This window comes from Dreissena polymorpha, chromosome 3 (assembly GCF_020536995.1).
Source record: "Dreissena polymorpha isolate Duluth1 chromosome 3, UMN_Dpol_1.0, whole genome shotgun sequence".
NCBI classification, from domain to species: Eukaryota; Metazoa; Mollusca; class Bivalvia; order Myida; family Dreissenidae; genus Dreissena; species Dreissena polymorpha.
In genome coordinates, this window is record NC_068357.1 from 115,074,097 (window position 1) to 115,099,740 (window position 25,644).

At 36.6% G+C, this 25,644-nt stretch overlaps 1 protein-coding gene across 13 annotated transcripts in view; it reads left to right on the forward strand.

The window, feature by feature from the left end:
* Positions 1–6,760: 6,760 nt before the first annotated feature.
* Positions 6,761–25,644, forward strand: part of LOC127871109 (dynactin subunit 1-like) — an 81,413-nt gene continuing 62,529 nt past the window's right edge. For 5 of the 13 annotated variants that reach the window (XR_008045101.1, XM_052413804.1, XM_052413806.1 and 2 more), the window contains exons 1-10: positions 6,761–6,901; positions 10,090–10,443; positions 12,446–12,723; positions 13,390–13,515; positions 15,107–15,304; positions 16,274–16,345; positions 17,090–17,197; positions 21,267–21,363; positions 21,883–21,961; positions 24,405–24,564. Coding sequence is in view for 12 of the 13 variants with exons in the window: in XM_052413804.1 (XP_052269764.1) it covers positions 6,802–6,901; positions 10,090–10,443; positions 12,446–12,723; positions 13,390–13,515; positions 15,107–15,304; positions 16,274–16,345; positions 17,090–17,197; positions 21,267–21,363; positions 21,883–21,961; positions 24,405–24,564 (1,572 nt within the window). In the remaining variant the exon portion in view is untranslated. Of the gene's footprint in view, positions 6,902–6,924; positions 6,957–7,007; positions 7,045–7,067; positions 7,100–7,203; positions 7,247–7,295; positions 7,339–7,398; positions 7,431–7,464; positions 7,523–10,089; positions 10,444–12,445; positions 12,724–13,389; positions 13,516–15,106; positions 15,305–16,273; positions 16,346–17,089; positions 17,198–21,266; positions 21,364–21,882; positions 21,962–24,404; positions 24,565–25,644 lie in introns of those variants that run through there. The other 8 variants (XM_052413811.1, XM_052413813.1, XM_052413814.1 and 5 more) reach the window with 8 other exon arrangements.

Below are 25,644 nucleotides of genomic sequence, written 5' to 3' on the forward strand. Positions count from 1 at the left end.
TGTGACTTCCATGATTTCATCTTGACCCTGCTAGAAACGAATCACTGAATGACATTTTTTGACAAACATGCATATGCAAAGTTGTTGTCACCAAAAAAGAAAATCATTATCTAAACAGTCAAAATATAAATAATATTTTATTATTAAAATTGTGTTTTATGTTTCTTGAACATATGCAGGGATTTTAAAATGTTGAAGACAGAAAGATGAAGTAGATGGGGGAAATGATCATTTGTTTACTTAAAACGAGTATATTATATGATTTCAATGTCAACATTGTATTCTTCCTTCCTTACCCAACATATTAATATGACCGTAGAATGTTAAATTAAATTAATTCACAATCCTCGTATGGTACCATAAATCAAATAGTGTTTACTACAGTGAAACAAGCAAGTAAACACACATACAGAAGTTTTTTCTGTACAGCAGAAATTTATTAACTATTAAATACACCTTTTCTTTCATTTTTTTCTGGTACTTCTTTTCCCAATTTTTTTGGTATTCAATTAAAGCAAAAAAAAGTATGCGCAATGATTTACGGGTAATTGAGCTTGAAAGTGGTCTTATTCTTAACCCTAAGGTGTATGCTCCATGTACTTTATGGAAAGAAGTAGAAGAAGGAATTTAAAGCGATTGCTCATGACATAAACTGATGAAACATAAAAAACATGAACATAAAAAAACAGCATGATGTGTCAATTTATTATTTATGCAAGAATAAAAAGCAATATGTTGAAGATCCACAGGCATTTTTGCATTTAAACAATTCACAATTTTGCCACTATATCATGGGACAGAAAAAATAACATTCAATTAAACAATTTATATCAAATTCTATAGTAAAACATGCTAGTTAATATTGTTTAAAAGTTTAATGTCTTGCAAGAAGTCTTCAAAACACAATAATCCCAAAACTGAGTGTGCTTCCTTGATTGTGGCATGCTTTTAATTAACTACTAGACTTTCCTTAAAAAATTATATAAATGCATGGTATTAGTATAAACTTAACTTTAACATGTTTGCTATCTGCTAGTTGTTTATTTTACTTCTCTTTTACTATTGTTTGTACATCTTATATTTGTTATGCTGAAACTGCTTTTTGATGACATACAGACACCATACCTGTCAAGTCTCACGGTTTTGCCGTGAGTCTCACGTTTTTTTGCATGCAATGACGGTGTCACGCTGGCTTAGTAATTTCTCACGCATTTCTTCATAAACGAAAAACAATAAAATGTTTGGATTTCGTAAAAAGTAGTACAATTATTACCGAGACAAGCGGGCTGTTGTAAGGGTTTCTAACATAAATACGATATGTACCTGAATTTCTGAAACTACGTCACTGGTCTCTATGTAAACAAAAAAAATCTGCTGCAGAATGTCAGCATTTTTTTAGTTTCAGCATATACGTATGTATGCTTCATTAAAAATGACATGTTCTGTCTTTCTTCAATATACCGTAGTTTTCACTGATATAATTTTTAATGGTAACTTTTCAAGAAAAAAAGGGCTAATTTCAGAAAAAAGTAGTCTTAATTTTGCTCAGGAATAGCCCAAAACGCACCACGGCACTGAGGAATTAGGATCCAAAAAAAATCTGTGGGGGGGGCATGCCCCCGGATCCCCCTAGACCTGGTCTCACTCTCAGCCACTTAAGACCCTTGACGGGTATGCAGACAGTCTTCATAATAACTGCAGTTTCTTTACAGTCTACGTATGCTACATAACAATAACCCAACAGAACTATTGAATATTTCAAGGCCACAATTGCATAATTTTCCATCACTGGCAAGTTTGATAGATCCAGAATGGCATCGTTGTTGAGTATTTAGCATCCAGTCAGTTTTGCTGCGCAGAATAATGTATGGAGTGTGTGACGCCCAGTGCTTGACAGACCATCTTCTTAAATATCAAACAAACGAAAAATCAATAAAATACACATTTACCAAATACCAAATACAATAATTACCAACCGATTTTAATAAATTAAGTGGTTTGAGGCCTAAATATGTATATAGTGATTTGTAACCTTTTAACTAATGAAACTAAATTAGAATTGAAAAAGTGAGTGCAGACGAAGTTAAAACCAGCTAAAATGCTGAAAAGTTAAATCGCAATAACGTTAAATTTGTCAAATAAACGTGTTCCTCGTGGATAACAACCGCAACTTACCCAACAATTGCTCATGATCACGGGTAAAACTGCTTTCTGAGAATGAATGGTAAATGCGTCACAAATTCTGACAAGTAAACAGTATTGTACGTCGTCGTTATTCACCGGATGCTGTATGCACAGTGGTTAGCTCCCCATTTAACATTTGAGAGCTCAAATAACGCCAATGTTCATGAGTTCAGCGAATCAATTTTTTTAAACAGTTTTATTTATTGATTTGTGAGGATAATAATAACATTAAGATATTGAATTAATCGGATCAAATAAATTCGCAACTAAACAAACGGAAGCAGAACATGGACAAGATAAGTATACAAGGGAGATAATTGCATCGCGAAAATAAATGTCGCGTGACGAATTTTGTTTAGATGCATCCTTTGTCTATTTTTTTGTCTAAATTTCCATATGTATGAACGGTCAACGCCCGCTACGCGGGCTTTTGCCCGTATTAAAACTCCTTACATGGTCACTTATTTTTCATTTTCTGTTTTACTTGATGTAACATGGTATCGAAAAATGCCTGACCTATTCACTTAAATGTTCGAGGCGGAGTGGTGAATCATCAAATGAATGATCTGATATTGGCTACCAACAATGTCTCCAAGCCTTACTTTTACAACCACAATTACTTTTATAATTTATAAAAACTGGTCAGTGTAATTTTAGGTTAATTTAAATTTAGTAATTTGCTCAGATTTTTTTTAGAATTGACATATATCTTAATCAGCTCAAGGCAGTGTTTTTTTTCACCATTTTGGGAATGGGCCTGGCCAGGTCCCTTTGGATTGGGAAAATTTGCAGCATTTTTGCTAAACTTGGGAAACAAGTGTTTTGTTGTTTGCTAAAAATGCTTCAAAATTGAGAATACACGTGTTTTCAGTAGTATTTTTTGAATAAGGTTGAACTTATATAGATAAACAAAATATTGAGATAAAAAAAAGTTTGTTTTTGGAAACCTTTCATTGGGGGTTTAAGCTCCATTTGGGAAAAATATATACAATTTTCATTGTGAATGGGGCTGATTACCAGACCCGATTTTGAATGAAAAGAAAACACTGGAAGGGGCATATCTAGTCCATATAAACAGACTCACAAGAGCCTTTGATCATTTTTGCTGTGACAGACCAGGGAGTCCATATGCACACCTTTATAAACAAAACCACATTGCTCCGCAGCTTATCTGTGCGCATCACTAAACAGACATTGTTCGTGACCAATTAACGGAAGCGATGAATAAACATTCAATTAAACAGAATGGCAACCTTTGGATGTTATCCTTTGCATCGACCCTTAAAAACACAACAATGTTTCAACACACTATTCTTGTTGACATTTTAATGTAGAAATTCTGCACAGTGTAATATTTGAAAATCGTTAGGCTACATCACAAATCATGATGTGCGAAGGATTGGTGTATTGCTACCTAACCAATAGCGTCACAATAAGTCAGCAACATTATGACAGTTTCCAACATGGTCGATAGAAAGTATGAAAGAATAACAATTAAAATAAAAAGAAAGTATTTGTTGCTTTAATTGTACCATTTGAATGAGTTTCAACTTTGTGTTTAGACAGATAATTAGTGATAAATTTTGCAGTATCAGTTTTCCTTAGCATTTGCAGTGGTGTTCAATTTTTGCACCTTTGGACAAAAGATGATGCATTGCAACTCTCAGCAACCTTTTCGGTTATAAAGCTGGGAGTTAAATTATTGCAACTAGGGGCATACATTACAGTGTTTTGCCTTAATCCACACACATAATCAAAAAAGGCACAGCCTCAGTTTTCAAAAATAACTTTTTGAAAATAACAATCATATAATAATGAAATACAAAGATTAAAATTTTCACTTCTTCTAGTAACATTTGCCTATTAGAAATATTCCAACAACTCGTAAAATGTACAATATGCCACATTCAAATAAATACCTCATTCAAGATACAGGCCTTATTTTGAATACACGGTATATATTACTGTCATAGTTATTGATATGCCCCTGTAATATGAGACGCTTATTGCAATCAATGCAGAAAAAGTTGTACTATTATTTGTTACGTGGCTTTAGATAAAAGCTTACTGCTTGTGTGTTTTATGGCAAACATACACATCTTGTGTATTATTCAAACAAATTGAATTTAAATTCAATAGTACATTGGTTATTTTGATGAAATGAGAACAGTGCCTGATGGGTTCGCAGCAGGATAAGTGTTGACACATGTTGAATAGGAAATACTTACATCTGGGTCCTAATTGGCTTTCCATTACATGAAATACTTAAATAGAAAATAGAATTGTAATTCGTATCCCACATTTTACTGTTCAATATTTTTCTGGATTTTTCTCTATGAAAATTTGTGTTTATTTAAGCTATTTGTTATCACAGTTATCATCAGAGTGTGATTTAAACAGTTAGTGGTTCGGTTTTATGTGCATTAAAGATTATAATGAAGATTCTTTTAAGCTCGACTATTATATATGAAATATATAAAGTGGAGCTATCCTACTTGCATTGGCGTTAGCGTGAGCGTGAGCATGCAAATGTTAAAGTTTGCGTACCACCCCAATATTTCCCATGTCCCTTGACGATATTGCTTTCATATTTTGCATACTTCTTTACCAACATTACCCCAACCTATAAACAAGAGCAGACAACTGTATCAAGTATTTTGTAAGAATTATGGCCCTTTTTCCACTTAGAATATGCATATTATGGATAACTCAATGTTTAAAGTTTGCGTACCACCTCAAATATTTTCAATAATCCTTGACATATTGCTTTTATATTTTGCATACTTCTTTACCAACATTACCCCAACCTATAAACAAGAGCAGACAACTGTATCATGCATTTTGTAGGAATTATGGCCCTTTTTTGTCTTTGTAACTTTGAATATTTTTTTAACCAGGTTTTCCGAAGGAAAAAACTGGTTATTAGATTGGCGAATGCGGGCGGGCGGGCTTGCTGGCTGGCGGGCTGGCGGAACAAGCTTGTCCGGGCCATAACTATGTCGTTCATTGTCAGATTTTAAAATCATTTGGCACATTTGTTCACCATCATTGGACGGTGTGTCGCGCGAAATAATTACGTCGATATCTCCAAGGTCAAGGTCACACTTTGAGTTCAAAGGTCAAAAATGGCCATAAATTACCTTGTCCGAGCCATAACTATGTCGTTCATTGTCATATTTTAAAATCATTTGGCACATTTGTTCACCATCATTGGACGGTGTGTCGCGCGAAATAATTACGTCGATATCTCCAAGGTCAAGGTCACACTTTGAGTTCAAAGGTCAAAAATGGCCATAAATGAGCTTGTCCTGGCCATAACTATGTCATTCATTGTGAGATTTTAAAATCATTTGGCACATTTGTTCACCATCATGGGACGGTGTGTCCCACGAAAGAATCACGTCAATATCTCCAATGTCAAGGTCGCCACGACTAAAAATAGATTTAAAAAAAAAAAAACTTACAAAGGGGGTTAATTTTTTTGGTCATTTCAAAAGTTCAGTTTGAGTTTTCTCCCTTTATCAGATTTTTTTTCACAATGAAAACCTGGTTTTGTGACAATTTTGTCCCTTGTTAAATTTTGTGTTTAGATCCACTTTACTTCTTAAGTATTATGGCTATTCCTTTCAAACTTCAAATACTTTCTTACTATCATGATGTTACTGTACCTGACAAGTTGAACTTGACCTTGACCTTTGAATGACCTTGACTCTCATGTCAGATTAATAAATTTTGCTTAAATTGCCATAACTTCTTTATTTAAGATCAGATTTGATTCATACTTTGACAAAAAACACTTACCTGACATACCACAATGGATTGCACCCAAACTATCCCCCATGCCCTACCCCAGAATCCCCCCCCCCCCCCCAAAAAAAAAAAAGAAAATAAAAAAATATTTTTCTTTTTTTTGAAAGATCATCCATTAAATGACCACACACCCACATTATACCCCCCTCTCCATGATGGCTTACATTATACTGTCAAGCACTCGAATAGTCGAGCGCGCTGTCCTCTGACAGCTCTTGTTAGGTGTCTCATCATGAGGTGAAATTTCTCAGTTTTCTATTTAAAATTTATATTTTATTTATCATTAGGTAGCGATATGTCTTGCAAGACTACTCATTCTAGATGTTTGTAGATATATACAGTGTTATATGTTATCATTTTGAAATGATGGTTCATACAATAGTATACTATCTTTGTGTGTGAATAAAACTTAAACCTTGAACAACAAATAGGCTATATAGTATTTTTAGTCATTGATAAATAATGAATAATACAATTAAAATGTAAAATACTTTTGTTAAAAAGTGTAGTATAAATGTATATTTTATAGCAAGAATGGAAATAAGCAGGGGCCCACTAGCCATTTGCCCCTTAAGTTTGTGCTGGGCCTAAACAAGGATGATCAACCATTGCCAAAGTGTTAGTTATAAACTGAAAAGCAAGTACTTGCTTAGAAATTTTTCAAAACAGAAGTTTTAAAATCCAGATTGCAAGCAGCAGTTGAGAATTTTTTTTATTCTAATACATGATTTTGGACATGTGCAGTGTGGCACTTTTGATTTACATATTGTACAATCCATTTTGTAGGTCAATTGAGCCTCTTCTACAATGGCAGAGAAAACGATGAAGATGGGCACGCGAGTGGAGGTGATAGGGAAGGGAGTGGTGGGAACAGTGGCTTACATGGGCACCACCATGTTCTCTGCTGGTATGGGGAATGTTTGTAACAGTGGCTTACATGGGCACCACCATGTTCTCTGCTGGTATGGGGAATGTTTGTAAATGATTATAGAGGTGATAGGGAAGTAGTGGGCACAGTGGCTTACATGGGCACCACCATGTTCTCTGCTGGTATGAGGAATGTTTGTAACAGTGGCTTACATGGGCACCACCATGTTCTCTGCTGGTATGAGGAATGTTTGTAACAGTGGCTTACATGGGCACTACCATGTTCTCTGCTGGTATGGGGAATGTTTGTAAATGATAATAGAGGTGATAGGGAAGGTAGTAGTGGGAACAGTGGCTTACATGGGCACCACCATGTTCTCTGCTGGTATGAGGAATGTTTGTAAATGATTATAGAGGTAATAGGGAAGGTAGTAGTGGGAACAGTGGCTTACATGGGCACCACCATGTTCTCTGCTGGTATGGGGAATTTTTGTAAATGATTATAGAGGTGATAGGGAAGGGTGTAGTGGAAACAGTGGCTTACATGGGCACCACCATGTTCTCTGCTGGTATGGGGAATGTTTGTAAATGATTGTAGAGGTGATAGGGAAGGGAGTGGTGGGAACAGTGGCTTACATGGGCACCACCATGTTCTCTGCTGGTATGGGGAATGTTTGTAAATGATTATAAAGTATTGATGATCTTTGTCATCTTAGTTTGACAAAGTCATTATCCCCACACTTTTTAGAGAAAAAGTGGGGATTATGTGGTTATCTCTGCCGTCTGTCCGTCCGTCCTGGCCACTATGTCCTCCTACACTTTATGCACTAGAACCTTGAAACTTACACACATGGTAGCTATGAGTATATGTGCGATGGTGCACTATTTGGAATTTTAAAAGTTATTGGGGTTGGGGTGGGGCAGGGTCAGAGATTTTCCTGCGACCACGATTCAAAAAGGCTCATAACTACTGTGTCCCTTCAGATATTGCTTTCATATTTGGTATGCATATGTATCTATACAACACCTTTCCATGGGCATACAATTTTTATGTCCCCCACTATAGTAGTGGGGGACATATTGTTTTTGCCCTGTCTGTTGGTCTGTCTGTTTGCGCCAACTTTAACATTTTGCAATAACTTTTGCTATATTGAAGATAGCAACTTCATATTTGGCATGCATGTGTATCTCATGAAGCTGCACATTTTGAGTGGTGAAATGTCAAGGTCAAGGTCATCCTTCAAGGTCAGAGGTCAAATATATGTGGCCAAAATCGCTCATTTTATGAATACTTTTGCAATATTGAAGATAGCAACTTGATATTTTGCATGCATGTGTATCTCATGGAGCTGCACATTTTGAGTGATGAAAGGTCAAGGTAAAGGTCATCCTTCAAGGTCAGAGGTCAAATATATGTGGCCCAAATCGCTTATTTTATAAATACTTTTGCAATATTGAAGATAGCAACTTGATATTTGGCATGCATGTGCATCTCATGGAGCTGCACATTTTGAGTGGTGAAAGGTTGAGGTCAAGGTCATCCTTGAAGGTCAGAGGTCAAATATATGTGGCCCAAATCGCTTATTTTATGAATACTTTTGCAATATTGAAGATAGCAACTTGATATTTGGCATGCATGTGTATCTCATGGAGCTGCACATTTTGAGTGGTGAAAGGTCAAGGTCAAGGTCATCCTTCACAAGGTCAAGGTCATCCTACAAGGTCAAACATCATATAGGGGACATTGTGTTTCACAAACGCATCTTGTTTACACCTGTAACCTTGACCTTAAACCTGAGGTCAGCGTTCAGGTTTTGAAATCTGCGACTGCTATTCGAAAAAGCTCATTACTACTGTGTCCCTTCAGATATTGCTTTCATATTTGGTATGCACGTGTATCTGGACAACACCTTTCCATGCGCATACAATTTTGACCCCTGTGACCTTGTCCTTGAACTTGAGGTCAGCGTTCAGGTTTCGAAATCTGCGACCGCGATTCGAAAAAGGCTCATACCTACTTTGTCCCTTCAGATATTGCTTTCATATTTGGTACCCATGTGTATCTGGACAACACCTTTCCATGCGTATGAAATTTTTGAACTTGGGGTCCGCGTTCAGGTTTCGAAATCTGCGACCGCGATTCAAAAATAGCTCATAACGTCTGTGTTCCTTCAGATATTTCTTTCATATTTGGTACGCATGTGTATCTGGACAAGACCTTTCCATGCGCATACAATTTTTGACCCCTGTGACCTTGACCTTGCACTGTTAAGATTTTGAAATCTATTATGTGGTCTCTGCTGTCCGACTGTCCATCCGTCTGTACTGGCCACTATCTCCTTATTACACTATTAGCACTAGGACCTTGAAACTTGCACACATGGTAGCTATGAACATATGTGCTACAGTGCACTATTTGGACTTTTGATCTGACCCCTGGGTCAAAAGTTATAGGGGTTGGGGTAGGCCAGGTCAGAGATTTTCACTCATTTGTTAAGGTTATTGTCGCCTACCGGTTTGCGCTCTGTGTGTAAGTCAGTCTGTCTGTCTGTATGTCACATTTTTCTGGATCCTGCGATAACTTAAAAAGTTCTTCTTTTTTTTTTTCATGAAACTTGCAACATGGATTGATGGCAATATGGACATTATGCATGTCATTTCATTTTGTTCCTACATCAAAAATTGTTGTTGCTATGGCAACCAAAAAAATATTCTGAAAATGGAATTTCTGACAATGGTGGCGCCGGTATGGGACCATATTGCTTGACAATAGCCTTGTTTTACATTAACTTCTTCATTTCTACACCAATTTATTTCAAATTTATACTGAACATCTCATATGACAGTATGGTCAATCTCAGTTATGCATGGCCCCATTACCAACCCTGGGGCACCCCTGGGTCAAACATGCGGTGTGGGGATACGTGTCGGCCTCTGCCGCGCCATTTCTAGTTTAGTCATGCTTTGGTTAAGTAAAAAGTGGTCTTCCACAAGCTACCAGCTTTGCATTGGAAAGATTGTAGCAGTTTCTTGCTTTTAACTAATTATTTTATTAATTTGGGTTTCTTGACAAATATTAAATGGTTTTGATGTTCTATGAAACAAGTCTTACTGTCCATTACAACAACCATTTTTCAAACAGCTATCCTTGTTCGTTACTAAAACCATCATTCATTCATTCTAGTTGATGTCTTAATAGCGCTCATTCTGTAATACACAACATTTCAGGAAAGTGGATAGGTGTTGTTCTTGACGAGGCGAAAGGTAAAAACGATGGAACAGTTCAAGGAAAGACTTACTTCACCTGCCCAGACAACCACGGTATATTCGTTCGCCAGTCCCAAATTCAGGCCATAGACGATGATGGGCCACCCACCACAACATCAACAACAACATCATTGCATGAGCCTCCCCCTCCGTCAGAGCCCTCTCCGCCAGAGACACCCAAGCCTTCTGGGCTCCTAGCGCCCATTTCTTCGGGTGTTCCAGCACCCACCCCGTCATCAGGGTTACCAACACCCTCTCAAGGTCAGAGGTCGATCAAGAAGTCAGGACTGAGACCACCAAGCTATGCTGGCAAAGGTTTGTGTGAATTATGTGTGAGATCAATATCTCATGCAGTGTATTTTTTCACCATTTTGGGATTGAGGCGGGGTCCCTTTGTATTGGGAAAATTTGCATCATTTTGACTAAATTTGGGTAATTAGTCTTGTTTATTTTTTTTTCCAACAAATACTCTAAATTAAGAAAAAAAGTGATATTTATATGATATTTACTAAGGTTTGACTTCTAGAGCTGGATTTGAGAGGCATTAAATGTTGAGACTTATTGAAACAAATTTTTAACCAGGTTTTTTAACCAGGTTTTCCGAAGGAAAAAACTGGTTATTAGATTGGCGAATGCGGGCGGGCTGGCTGGCTGGCGGGCTGGCGGAATAAGCTTGTCCGGGCCATAACTATGTCGTTCATTGTCAGATTTTAAAATCATTTGGCACATTTGTTCACCATCATTGGACGGTGTGTCGCGCGAAATAATTACGTCGATATCTCCAAGGTCAAGGTCACACTTTGAGTTCAAAGGTCAAAAATGGCCATAAATGAGCTTGTCCGAGCCATAACTATGTCGTTCATCGTCAGATTTTAAAATCATTTGGCACATTTGTTCACCATCATTGGACGGTGTGTCGCGCGAAATAATTACGTCGATATCTCCAAGGTCAAGGTCACACTTTGAGTTCAAAGGTCAAAAATGGCCATAAATGAGCTTGTCCTGGCCATAACTATGTCATTCATTGTGAGATTTTAAAATCATTTGGCACATTTGTTCACCATCATGGGACGGTGTGTCCCACGAAAGAATCACGTCAATATCTCCAATGTCAAGGTCGCCACGACTAAAAATAGATTTAAAAAAAAAAAAAACTTACAAAGGGGGTTAATTTTTTTTGGTCATTTCAAAAGTTCAGTTTGAGTTTTCTCCATTTATCAGATTTTTTTTTCACAATGAAAACCTGGTTTTGTGACAATTTTGTCCCTTGTTTAATTTATATCTTATCTTGGGACATTTCAGGTCACATTTGAGAAAAATATATACTTTTTTCAGTTGGGAATGGGTCCCACTACAGGACCTAAATTTGAACGAAACAAAACACTGTCATGGATTTGTGCTGTTATTAACAAGATACTTTAGAATTGGCAAAATCCCTTTCTGTGTTACTACTAGTTGGAATTTGTTAATGTTATTTGAAACTTGCCAGTGAAACAATCATATATCAGGATCTGTTTCACTGGACTGTCATTCATGCTGAGGGGGCCACACTGAAAATGGAGACTGTTGTTTTTGCCATGCTTTATATAAGAAGTTGATATCCCTTATGACAGCAAGTGTTGTTTGATATACAAAAATGTCTTCAGATTTAAAAAAAGTGTGCAGCAATCTTTGTAATGATGAGTTTATAGATGTTTTAACGAATCAATGAAGTGTATAGTCCGGAGAACATACCTGCTAAATGTCCCCAATTTTTGCGTGTCCTTTCTTTGTTTAGCTTGTTTGTCCTGCGGACGCAACACTGGTTAAAAGTCCGGACATTCATTACAAACAATACTAGTTTTATAAATTTACAAATACAGTCACAAATAAACTCAATGTGGCCAAAATGAATGGCATGTTTAATTATTATTATAAGGCGACTGTTTAGTGTTTTTGTGCTAATTCAAGCCTAATGATACTAAAATCAGAAATATTTATTATATTATGATTGTTTTGTTTATGAAATTCCTTTAACACATTTGTTGCCATTATGAGTCTTGACAGGAAGTCTTTGTTTTTATTGTGCAGTTCTTAGTTAGATTAAAGATCGATTTTAGGTGTCCCACTACATGATAACATATGCAGACAATTTTAATTAAATTAATTAATGGTGTAGATGCTTGATCTATTTAAGATCATTCATATTGCGCTTCCATTATTGTGCTATTCATAAACATTGTGCAAACATACACACTAAACAATTATGTTATCATGAGTGTACAAATTTTTAAAACTTTTTATTGATAATATTTCTGTGAAATCACTTCTTGCACAGGTGCTGAATCAGAGGTCGCTGCAACTCCTAAAAGGGCCACCAGCATCCCTAAGGATCTAGCCGTCGGGGGTACCACCCCAGCCCCTAGGTCCAAGGAAGGTAGCCCCGCTCTGTTGACACGCCCAGAAAGCAAGGAGTCCCTGAACGAGAAAGCTCCCTCTCTCTTGGCAAGGCCTGCTAGCAAGGAATCCCTCAATGAGAAAACCCCTGACTCGCGTTTGAGAAAGCCTGGAGCGAGCAAAGGAACTGGGAATCAGACTCCAACTCCTCCCTCTCAGGTATGAGAATTATTTTCAGTAGGTACTTAATTTTTATGGCAAGACCTTCTTTGAAAAATGGTACACATGCTGAACAGGGAACAGTAATTAGAGTTATCATGTGAAGTGTCAATGGTCAGCCCTAGAGTATTTAGTAAGTAAGAATTTGAAATAAAACTCAGTTTGAAAAAGTACCAAGTAGGACCCAAATTAACACTTCCAATTACATGTATTGACTATTGTTTAAGGCCACCAAATTAATTTTTACAAATTTTAACAAACTTATTGTTACGTTAACAAAATAAACACACTGGGGATTGTTATAGAAACCTATTGTATCTGATGCAATATGTTGCAACAACAGTGTCATGCTCTACCCTTGGTGCTACTGAATAACGCTTGCATGAGCATAAATGAGCTGCGTGCTGAGAAAACTGGGCCTAATGCATTTGCGATAAGTGTCGACCCAGATTAGAATGTGCAGTCCGCACAGGCTAACCAGAGTCGACACTTTCCGCTTTTATGGTATTTTTAGTTTCAAGGAAGTCCCTCTTACCGAAAATCAAAATTAGGTGGAAAGTGTCGTCCCTGATTAGCCTGTGCAGACTGCACAGGCTAATCTGGGATGACACTACGCACATGCATTAAGCCCAGTTTTCTCAGAACAAGGCTCAAATATTCCTGTAGAGTGATGGAAAAACTGAAAATGAAATTGAGGAGTCCAACACTAACAGCAGCATCCAAGATGGGCATGTTGACATTGAGGAAGACAGCGAGTTTGCTGGCTTGGCCTCTGATATTCTGCATATTAGAGTAACTAACCTCTTCTATGCCCTAATTTTTCCTGAAACTGCAAACATATGTCCAGCTTATCTGTATGTTGCCAATGTGAATCCTTCCTAAGGCTGCAAACACATGTCCAGATCACCAGTATATTACCAATGTGAATGCTTCCTTAAGCAACAAACCCATGTCCAATTTACCAGCATATTGCCAATGTGAATCCTTTGTGTTAAAGACTGGTCATGCTATATTTACTTGTATACAAACAATGCTACCATTGGTATCAGAATATTAGGTATATCTTACTATAGCGAAAATCTTTTATGAAACTTTTTAAAAGTTTGTTGATAATTAACAATGAATTAGTTATCTTTAATAGATAATGAAGTGTATTTCTTGGAAAGCATGGGCTTTTATTGACAGAACATATTAAAAAAAACTTTATATTATCTAAGCTTAATTTTAAGCACTGATAGCTATCTATCTAACAACTTTTCTAATGCAATATTTAGATCTACTTCACAACTGGAACACATATTAATTATGTTTTCCTTCTTGTAAAGGGATGAAGTTGACTTACTTATTGCATCCTTGTATGTGCATTTGTTTTATGCCACCTGTGTGTAAATTACCTTGAGACATTCCCCTGCCCCCTCCTTTACCTCCCCCAGGATCCACAGAATCCTTTACCTCCCCAGGCTCCACAGAATCTCCTCATTCTCTGTATACTTAGGAATTTCCTTGAGCATACATGTATGTTTAAATCATAAGTGGTGAGTGTTGTCCAAGTGGATGTTTTTACAGTGAGTTTCTGTTCTTTTTTCTGGAAATGTTGGACATTATATTATATTTTGGTTTTCAGTAAAGATTGTTTTTAATTTTTTACCTTATGATGGTTGTTTTTCAAAATTAGTTAAAGCATTCACCAATCTGTTGGTTTGACTGTTTACGCACCAGAGCAGTGCACTATTATAATGGAATTTATAATCAAACTATTTTGATAATTTATAATACATGTATGTTGACAATGCATGACTATGATATGAATATGATAAGTATACATTGCTGCCATGTATAAACTTAAATAGTGACAATTTGTTGCAGTTGATTAGTACAACTGCAAATGTTTGCAATAAGGGCTTTTTTGGCTGATTGTACAAATGTATAGGTATTATTCTTTCCTATTACTACATGTATTGACAAAAACTATCTTTTTGTATCAAATCCAGTCTCAAAATTTCAATTGATGTTTTTACTTTCAGATGGATGGAATCATAGCTGTTAAGTGTAGAAATAAAGTGTTTGAAACATCTATGAAACTGTTACCTTTATGTTGAGGATTTGCAGTTTTATTACAATTTTACCAATTATTATTCGAATGTGCTATCTTGCTTCAATAGAAATATATCAATGATCTAACAAAATTTTGAACAGTTTAATTTTCCGTGATTCTTTTTATTTACAATGTATTTTCTTTGCTGCACTTTTTTGTTGTACTTTTCAAATCTTATGAAGTAGGCACAAACTTGTCTACAATTATTAAAACAAAAAAATAAATGTCTGAAATATCAGAAAGAAAATTTTGAGCACCATCTTTAATTACACCATTTAAAAATTCCAGTCACCAGCGGTGGACCTGCGTGCACTGACAACCTCCATTGATAGTCAGATGACAAATCTTCAGCAGCAGCAGGAGATAGAAGGACTGAGGGCGGAGGTGAAAGACCTGAATGAGAAGCTGGAGACGTTGATGGCAAAGCGGGCCGAGGACCGACTGAAACTGAAGGAGTCAGAGAAGACAAAGATCCAGTTGCAGCAGGTTTGTTGGGATGTTTCCCTTTTTTGTTGATTGATTCATGACTGAAAACTGAACACTTTCTTTAATTATCATTGAATTCTTCTCATTTGGGCTATTATGGGGTTTTGTGAATAAAGAATTGTAGCCAAATAGAAATTTCTTTAGTTTAATTTTCTATTTATAATTATATTCTATTTATAATATCTGCTGTATTTGGTGATGTTTTATCAATGCTTCCTATGGGTCAATATTTTCTGTAGCTCAAATGGCCTTGCTCTGGCACAAATCTTGTCAGTTTTTGATACTGCATGGGTTGTTATGAATATAATGTTGTAGCCAAATAGAAAGTGGATAAGCCAAATAAGTCATGGGGTAATTTGGGGAATGGCAGATTAGGTCCTGTTCCTTTTTTGATTGATTAATGACCGCAAGGTTTATTTGAGCAAAAGTTGTATAGAATTCTTTTCATTTGGGCTTTTGTATTGTGTTTTGGGAATAGTCATAGTCTAATGGAAATTTATGTAGTCAAATTGTAAATTTGTATAGCCATGATCTCATTTGGCAAATTTCAGGATAAACTCTGATATTGATCTTTAATCTTCACTGTACATGATACTGGTATGTGTTATGATATGTTGTTTATGATTTTGTTGTGGAGAAAATGCAATATTGAAGATTATTTATGTAGATATTTTTATGAATTATTGACCAAGACAAATCACCAAGTTATTTTAGAATGGTCTGCAAACTACTCAGTATTTTTTTTTTGCAACTAATTATATTTACGCAATTAACTGCATTTCTGAAACATATCTTGCTTACACTGTCTGTATTTTTCAACCATATTTAACATACAAGATGGCAAACATGTATAAATCTAAATATATAATTAACATTGAATATTTCAAGTGATCTTTGAATAATACACATAATGGTCTAGAATTGTTGTGTTGGAAGGTTGGTGTACAAATCTGCCTTTCATTCCTACAGCTGCAAGAGTACAAGTCCAAGATGCAGGAGAGCAATGCAGATCTACAGAGGCAGCTACTGGCAGCTAAGAAGGTGCAAATCTACAAACAAATAATTATTTACCACATTTATATAAACAATTTTGGAAATAATTGGTGTGACATTCTTTTTTAGATGTCTTAATTGGTGGTCATTAACCACATTTATTTAAAACAATTTTGGAATGTCACAATATTGTAGTCATTATCCACCTTTTTAAAAATAATAAAGAAAAATTGGTGTTACTTGACCTCTTGTACATTTCAAAATAATGTGGTTATCATTCCCAATTATTTTAGCAAGAATTTAAGAAAATATGCTATTGATTGATTAGAATAGTAGCTACCTGTCAGAATGACAAAGAATTGTTCATTCACACACAAAACAATAATAATGCAAAGAATATTTTGAAACTGACATGTTTGTAAGAATATTATGAACACGCCACATTTATTGCCCAATTATCATGACACTTTGTCAGAATCTTTGTTTCCATGATATCTTGCTTGAATTAGAAACTGGGTCACATGGTATAAAAAACCAGGTCTCTTGGCAAAATTTAGTTAAAAATTAAGTTAAAAGCTTGCAAACAATCCAGAGGCTACATTTGTTGCCCATTCGTCCTGAAACATGCTCTGAGTATTTTTTTCTAATCTGGGCCGAGTTCTAGAATGGTTCTTTTAACATCACAAAAGCTCTTCAAAGCAGTTCAGTTCATTCGGGTCTCATGTGATCAACCTACAGACTTTAGTCCTCTGGTTTGTCACGTTTCATAAACCTGTTTGGTCCCCTGCACAGGAAGCACGGGACAGTTCGGAGGCCTTTGAGCAATACAAGGAGGAGATGTCAGACCTGGCAGAGACAGTAGAGATAGCAACACTCGATAAGGAGATGGCAGAGGAAAAGGTAGGTGCTGTGTGTGGAGATAGCAAAATGGTGTTTACCCATTTATGCCTAGTGGACTCTCCCATCCTTCTAAATTGGATCAATTTAATTCCAAAATTAGGGATGTCTAGTATATTAATTTTTATATTTAGAATACTTCATACAGAAAGTCCTTCAAGCAAATAGCGCAGACCCTGATGAGACGCCGCATCATGCGGCGTCTCATTTGGGACTACGCTGTTTGCCAAGGCCTTTTTTTGTAGACGCTAGGCATAAATGGGTTAACTGAGGGTTGCTGTGAAATGGGAGGTATTCTATGATTTCATGCCAACTATAAAATTGGATGGTATTAGTTATATTGGGTAAAGAGATGACCGAAGTAAAGGTGGGCAGGGTATTTGTCTCTGGTTTAACTAGAAACTTAGCAGGTTTTGAAACATCTAAAATATGGATTCTTGCGTATTTTGTTTTGCCCCCGTCATCAAGATGTTGGAGGCTTTTAAATATTTACCTTAGTTTTTTTAGCTCGGCTGTTTTCGGAAAAAACATGAGGCATTGTCATAGCCAGCTCGTCGTGTCGTCCGCCGTCAGCCGTCCGCTGTAGGCGTCGTGCTAAAACCTTTACATGGCTCTAAAATCAAAGTGCTTCCACCTACAACTTTAAAACTTCACATGTAGATGCACCTTCATGAGTTCTACACGCCACACCCATTATTGGGTCACTAGGTGAAAGGTCAAGGTCCCTGTGACCTCTAAAAAAAATAAATTCTGACAAGCTTTTGCAGCCGAGCGTGGCACTTGTTATGCGGTGCTCTTGTTCTGTTTTTCCTTTAGTAACGGGTTCAATAAATTTCATGCTTGTTTAGCACCATTGCTTGCTGCAACTCTTTATGACTTGCCCAGCTGTTTATTGGGACATTTTCTTATCTACCCATATTAGCTGTTTTCACATCAACCTCAACTTCAAAACATTTTTTTTATGTCCCCCACCACTATAGTGGGGGACATATTGTTTTTGCCCTGTCTGTTGGTTGGTTGGTTGGTTTGTGTGTTTGTTTCCTCCAACTTTAACATTTTACCATAACTTTTGCAATATTGAAGATAGCAACTTCATTTTTGGCATGCATGTGTATCTCATGGAGCTGCACATTTTTAGTGGTGAAAAGTCAAGGTCAAGGTCATCCTTCAAGGTCAAAGGTCAAATATATAGCTTCAAAGGGGCGCAGAAGGGGACATAGTGTTTCTGACAAACACATATCTTGTTTTTTAGCTCTACTGGCCGAAGGCCTGAAGAGCTTATGTCATGGCGTGGTTTGCGTCGTCCGTGCGTGCGTGCATTAGACTTTTTCTTGTTTACGCGATGAAGTCCACAGTTTTCATCCGATTCTTTTCAAACTTGTTCAGTGTCTTTATATTAATGAGGACTCAAACCCTATTGAAAATGGGATACATCAGAGTAAAAAATCCAGAATTATCCCCCCCTGAATTTGAGAAAAATGTGAAATATGTGAAATAAGGCTTGTTTATGCAATAAAGTCCACATTTTTCATCCAATTATTTCCCAACTTGCACAGTGTCTTTATCTGAATGATGAATCAAACCCTATTGAGAATGAGCAATATCAGAGTTATAAGTCCGTATTATCTCCCCTTGAATTTGAGAAAAAAATGAAAATTCAGTTTTTTATGTGATAAAGTCCATAATTTTCATCCAATTCTTGGCAAACTTGCACAGTGTCTTTGTATCAATGAGGACTCAAACCCTTTTTATGCCACCCTTCGAAGAAGAGGGGGTATATTGCTTTGCACATGTCAGTCCGTCCGTCCGTCCACCAGATGGTTTCCGGATGATAACTCAAGAACGCTTAGGCCTAGGATCATGAAACTGCATAGGTACATTGATCATGACTGGCAGATGACCCCTATTGATTTTCAGGTCACTAGATCAAAGGACAAGGTCACAGTGACTTGAAACAGTAAAATGGTTTGCGGATGATAACTCAAGAATGCGCACGCCTAGGATGATGAAACTTCATAGGAACATTTATCATGACTGGCAGATGACCCCTATTGATTTTCAGGTCACTAGGTCAAAGGACAAGGTCACAGTGACTCGAAACAGTAAAATGGTTTCCGGATGATAACTTAAGAATGCTTATGCCTAGGATCATGAAACTTCATAGGTACATTGATAATGACTGGCAGATGACCCCTATTGATTTTCAGGTCACTAGGTCAAAGGTAAAGGTCACAGTGACTCGAAATAGTAAAATGTTTTCAGGATGATAACTCAAGAATGCTTATTCCTAGGATCATGAAACTTCATAGGTACATTGATAACGACTGGCAGATGACCCCTATTGATTTTCAGGTCACTAGGTCAAAGGTCACGGTCACAGTGACTTAAAATAGTAAAATGGTTTCCAGATGATAACTCAAGAATGCTTACGCCTTGGATCATGAAACTTTATAGGTACATTGATCATGACTGGCAGATGACCCCTATTGATTTTCAGGTCACTAGGTCAAATGTCAAGGTCACAGTGACAAAAAACTTATTCACACAATGGCTGCCTCTACAACTGACAGCCCATATGGGGGGCATGCATGTTTTACAAACAGCCCTTGTTGTCCCCTACCGGTGAAACCGGAGGGGACTTATGGTTTGCGCTCCGTGTGTCAGTCTGTCAGTCTGTCACACTTTTCTGGATCCTGCGATTACCTTAAAAAGTTCTTCATATTTTTTCATGAAACTTAAAACATGGATAGATGGCAATTTGGAGAGTATGCTCATCATTTCATTTCATTCCTATGTCAAGAATTCTGGTTGCTTTGGCAACAAATATTTAAAAAAATAAATATTTTTTTTTAATGACAATGGTGGAGTTTCACCGGTAGGGGACAATATTGCTTTGCAATCTCTTGTTAAAAAGAGCAATATCTAAGCAATTAGTCCAAAATGACTACCCCTTGAATATGAGAAAATTTTGAAATCCCGCTTGTTTACGCAATTAATTCCACAGTTTTCATCCAATCATTTCCAAATTTGAACAGTATCTTTATATCAATGAGGACTTGAACCCTATTGAATATGAGCAGTATCGGAGAAATAAGTACAAAATAATCTCCCCTTGAATTTGAGAAAATTCTCCTTGTTTGTGCGATTAAGTATACAGTTTCCATCTTATTCTTTCCAAACTTGCACAGTGTTTATAGCAGTAGAGCGATTCAGGCCCTCATGGGCCTCTTGTATATATATTTCAAGTATGTTATAACAAATGGTCTTTTGCATGGTAAACTAGATTTTACTGATAAATCTTGAACCAACACTGCTTGCGCCATCACATTGATGCTTACACAATTGTTGCTTATAACCATCATGGCCAAATCACCCTTATCGTAAAGCCTTAAATTTAACTGTGACAAGGACCTTATATAGACCTCCCGCTTGCATGGCAAATAGCATATGCATTGCTTAAGATAATTCTGTACTATTGTTTGTTTTAACATCAATATTGCAAGTTGTATACATAGATTTAGAGAAATCGTCAGTAATGTTCTCCTTCAATATTACAGTGTAATACCTTACTACATGAGTTGGGGCAGTATAAAGAGTAAAGCGAGGCACTATAGATATTTAATGTTTGTTCTCAAATCGCAGTATGCTTGAATGTACATATTGGCTTAATCATTATAAAACTTGCTTAGAATTATGTTTCTTATCATATATAGCAAGTCCAAAACTATTTTGTGTCTGTGATGAGACATGTTTGATAGGACAGTGCAGTTTCCTCATATGGCTTTAGTGAATTTGAGCCCCAGTCTGGGGAAACATCACACGTGCATTAAGTGCCATCCCAGATTAGCGTGTGCAGTACACTCAGGCTTATCAGGGACAACACCTTCCGTAAAAACGGAATTTTTGTTTAGAAGAGACTTCCTAAAAACGCAAATTTCCAGAAAAGGGGGAACATGTTGTCCCTGGTAAGCCTCTGTGCAAACTGCACAGGCTAATCTGGGATGGCACTTTACACACATGCATTAAGCACTATTTTCCCAGAACGATGCCCACACTTTCTTTGCTATTGCAGTGTGAAGCTCTACAACAAGAGTTAGAGCAGTACAAGGAGAAGTGTGAGGAGCTGCAGGTCGATATGGAAATACTGAAAAATGAAATCAGTGACAAAGGTTTGAAGGATTTTTTGTGCAATATTTATGAGTGACAGAAAATTAAGAAAGTAATTATGTGTTTGATATTTTTGTGGGGACGATTGAACTTTACCGGTATGTTAAAAAGAATGGAAAAGCGTATATTTTATCGTTGCTAAGCGCGCAACACCTAACACCTAACGCAACACCTAATAATCCTTTTTATCCTATATATTTCCTGAGTATCGGGGGCTATCGCCCCCAAAGCCCCGCTTTGTCTATAGTGGTAAACAACTGCTTACTGGTAAAGTTCCATCTAGCCTTTTTGTGATAGTTTTATATGCTTATTGGCAAAAAGTAGCAGTTGAAACTAAATATTGATACTAGTTCGCAGAAATTTGTCCAATATGGCACATCTTAATAAAAATACAATTGGCATTGAAATATGTGTACATATTAAAACAAAACAAAACACATATAGCTCATAGTTGTTCATCCTGGCACATTTAAATATACCTACATGTATATACTGTACCATGGAACGTTTATTGTTTGCAGGTACTGATGGTGTAGCCACAGATTTCACTGTGAAGCAGTTGAACCAGCAGATTGAGAGACTGAAAGAGGCACTTGTCAAGTATGTTGTCTTTGTTTATTTCTACTTATTTTAATTTGATTTTACATAAAGCCACAGAAGGCTTATAGAGTCTGTCTTGAATCCACTTCCTGGGAAGAACCAGTACTTTGTTATATCGGAAAGATCAGAACACTCATGGCATTTTTAGTATGCTGCATGCTTTATATTGAAACAAACAGGTGGCACTCCTTATTTCGACAATGTTATATATATATATATATTCATTCATTCATTGTTTATGCATGTCCAAAAACTTTAACCGTGGTCATAACCTTTGCAATATTGAAGATAATTAGTTTAAACCTATATATTTCAGCTCGATTGCATCGAAAGCCTCAGGCATATTGAAATGCTCTTGAGTCTGTTTCCTGGGCATAGAACCAGTACTTGGTGTCTGTGGGGGAGATCTAAAGAACGCTCCCACAGTGGGGATCGAACCTATGACCTCTTGTTCGGTAGGCAGACACCCTATCCATTACACCACGGTGACCTGTGGTAGCAACTTGATATTTGGCATGCATGTGTATCACATGGAGCTGCACATTTTGAGTGGTGAAAGGTCAAGGTCATCCTTCAAGGTCCAAGGTCAAATATATGGCATCAAAGCGGCGCAATAGGGGCATTGTGTTTCTGGCAAACACATCTCTTGTTTTGAAGTTGTAATGCATGACATCAATAATTTAGCAAAATTGTGTATAAACACAGATATCAAAAACATGCGTGATGTAGTGGTAAGCTCTAGATTTCCAATGTTCGTTCATCAGGGTAGGTAGATTTTTTCATAATCTTTGATTGTTATTGTAATTGTTTAAAGCATGTCCAAAAATAACAGATTTGTTAAAAAGTTATATTTCTTGGTTAGCCCAAAGTGATGTGATTTGTCTCGCATTTTTGCTTCCTACAAAGCTTTGATGCCAGTTCTTAAAATTAAATTGTTGTCATATGTGAACACCCTCAGCACGATCACTTCACCTGACCTTATTTTGACCTTGAAATTGACCTTCTTAAGGACATCCCTTCTTGCATGACATAACATGTTTTGTTTTGATGTACCAACAAATAAATTACCAAAAATATTGAAATGAAATGAAAAACAGTTTCATGTTTATCCGGGCACAGCTGAAATACATAATTTCATAGGTTAATCACTATTAATTCTCTGATGCATAAAAACATGTGCCTTGTGTAAGAACTTGTTTTTCTAAGTACATGTACATATGTATAACACATGGATATAACACAAAATGCAATAAGGTAGGTAAATAGGGTGTTTTGAAATTGCCGAACTATGCTAATCAATACATAATTACAACTTCTGTTACATACACATGAATGCTGAATTCTGATTGGATAATTTGTTCACATGACCGGTTTTTATGCCCCTGGATCGAAAGATCGGGGGTATATTGTTTTTGGCCTGTCTGTCATTGTATGTGTGTGTGTTTGTGTGGGTGTGTGTCCCAAAACTTTAACCAAAACTTTAACCTTGGTCATAACTTTTGCAATATTCAAGATAGCAACTTGATATTTGGCGTACATGTGTATCACATGGAGCTGCACATTTTGAGTGGTGAAAAGTCAAGGTTTTTGGTCATCTCTCAAGGTCAAAAAAACAAATCCAAAAGCTTTAACCAAAAATTTAACCTTCTTCATAACTTTTGCAATATTGAAGATAGCAACTTGATATTTGGCATGCATGTGTATCTCATGGAGCTGCAAATTTTTAGTGGTGAAAGGTCAATTTCAAGGTCATCCTTCAAGGTCAAAGGTCAAATTTATGGCTTCAAAGCGGCGCAATAGGGGGCATTGTGTTTCTCACAAACACATCTCTTGTTCATTTTCCAATGAACCCACTTCGTATGCAAATTTAAACATAAATATTCATTGCCCTACATTCTGGTCATAAACTATGTTGCCAAAATGACGTTGTGTTTTGCACGAAACTTTATGTCGGTTTTTTGGTCAATAGCAAAATATATTTTTTGGGCGAATTTCAACGATATACCTGTTTGACGGAGATGAAACGGAGATGAAACCGAAACTGAAAATAGATTCATACGCTATATTAAAAAGGACTTTTATGACCCTTACCACAATAGAATTTCACCCTAACCACGATAGAATTTCATCATTTTCTGCATTTCATCGGTGTATGAACTGTCGGGGAAAAATACACCTAATTTATGCATAAACGCTGTTGGCGTTTATGCAAATTAGGCGTAATTTTACCGACCGTTCATACACTGATGAAATGCAAAAAAAATCTATTCAATTCTTAAATACTAGTATACATTCATGAATGACCAGAAAAGTTATATCGCTGCCAGATATATATCATGATTTTCGGACCAAGCGAACCCTGATATAATGGAGTTGCATTGTATCTGTTTGTGATTTTCTTGATGAAATTTGTGTAAATACTATTATCACAATATATTTGCAGGATGCGAGATCTTTCAAACCAAGAAAAGCATGACAACGCAAAGCTTCAAAAGCAGACAGAGAGCATGACAGCAGAGATGAAACAGTTGAGGAAGGACAAGGAACGTCTCTCAGGGGAGGTGGCTCAGCTGCAGGAACAGCACATAGAACTGCAGGAGCAGGTAATGTTTGACTGTTACAATTTACACCCCAGTTTAGTGTTTGTTATACTTTTAGAATAATGTTTATGGGTGGTAGGCAAGTTGCAGGAACAGCCCATAGAACTGAAGGAGCTAGAAATATTTGGTGGCTGTTAGAATTTGCTGTCCAGTTTAATGTGTAAAATCAAGTTAGAATAATTTTCAGCGAGCTTCAGAAGTATATTTTGGTATTTTCATATTATGTCCAATAACTCTTAATCTTGTCAAAACACGTCTTCCAAGATTTTCGTTGCCTAGAGTTAGAGGGCTTATTAATTAATCAAGTTAAAAAGTGATTGTATTATTAGATTAGGCTAGATCATTTGTTTTGTCATCAAGTTGTGTTGTGGTGCAAAGTGGATCCTGCTCAATAACTTAAGAACAATTTAAGTACTTCACTGCTACTTCATGTTTAGATACCTTATAATCAGACAATGCTTTAGATTGCATATGAGATAAGTGATGTTGAGGTCAAATTAACCACTTTAACTAGAAATATACATCCTTTCCGTTCAATAACGAAATAGTGAATAGAGATATTTTAATTAAACTTCTTTTATACATCCTTATGTAAAAAAAAATAAATTGCAAAAGGGGCTCTTCCTCTCTTGCAATATGACCTCTTAAAACCAATATGATTGAAACAAGTTCTCTGAGTACCATTATTGGTGTCGTGTTCTGAGAAAACTGGCTTACTTAATTCATGGACGTAAAGTGTCGTCCCAGATTAGCCTGTGCAGTCCGCACAGGCTAATCAGGGACGACACTTTCCGCTTTAATGGTATTTTTAGTTTCAAGGAAGTCCCTCCTTACCGAAAATCAAGTTTAGGTAGAAAATGTCATCCCTGATTAGCCTGTGCGGACTGCACAGGCTAATCTGGGACGACACTTTACGCACATGCATTATAACCAGCTTTCACAGAACACGACACATTGCATAATATTCTATACGAGCCTCCCTCTGTCCCCACAGAGTAAAGTATCATTGCAGATTAGCCTGTGCTGTCCCCACAGAGTAAAGTGTCATTGCAGATTAGCCTGTGCTTTCCCCACAGAGTAAAG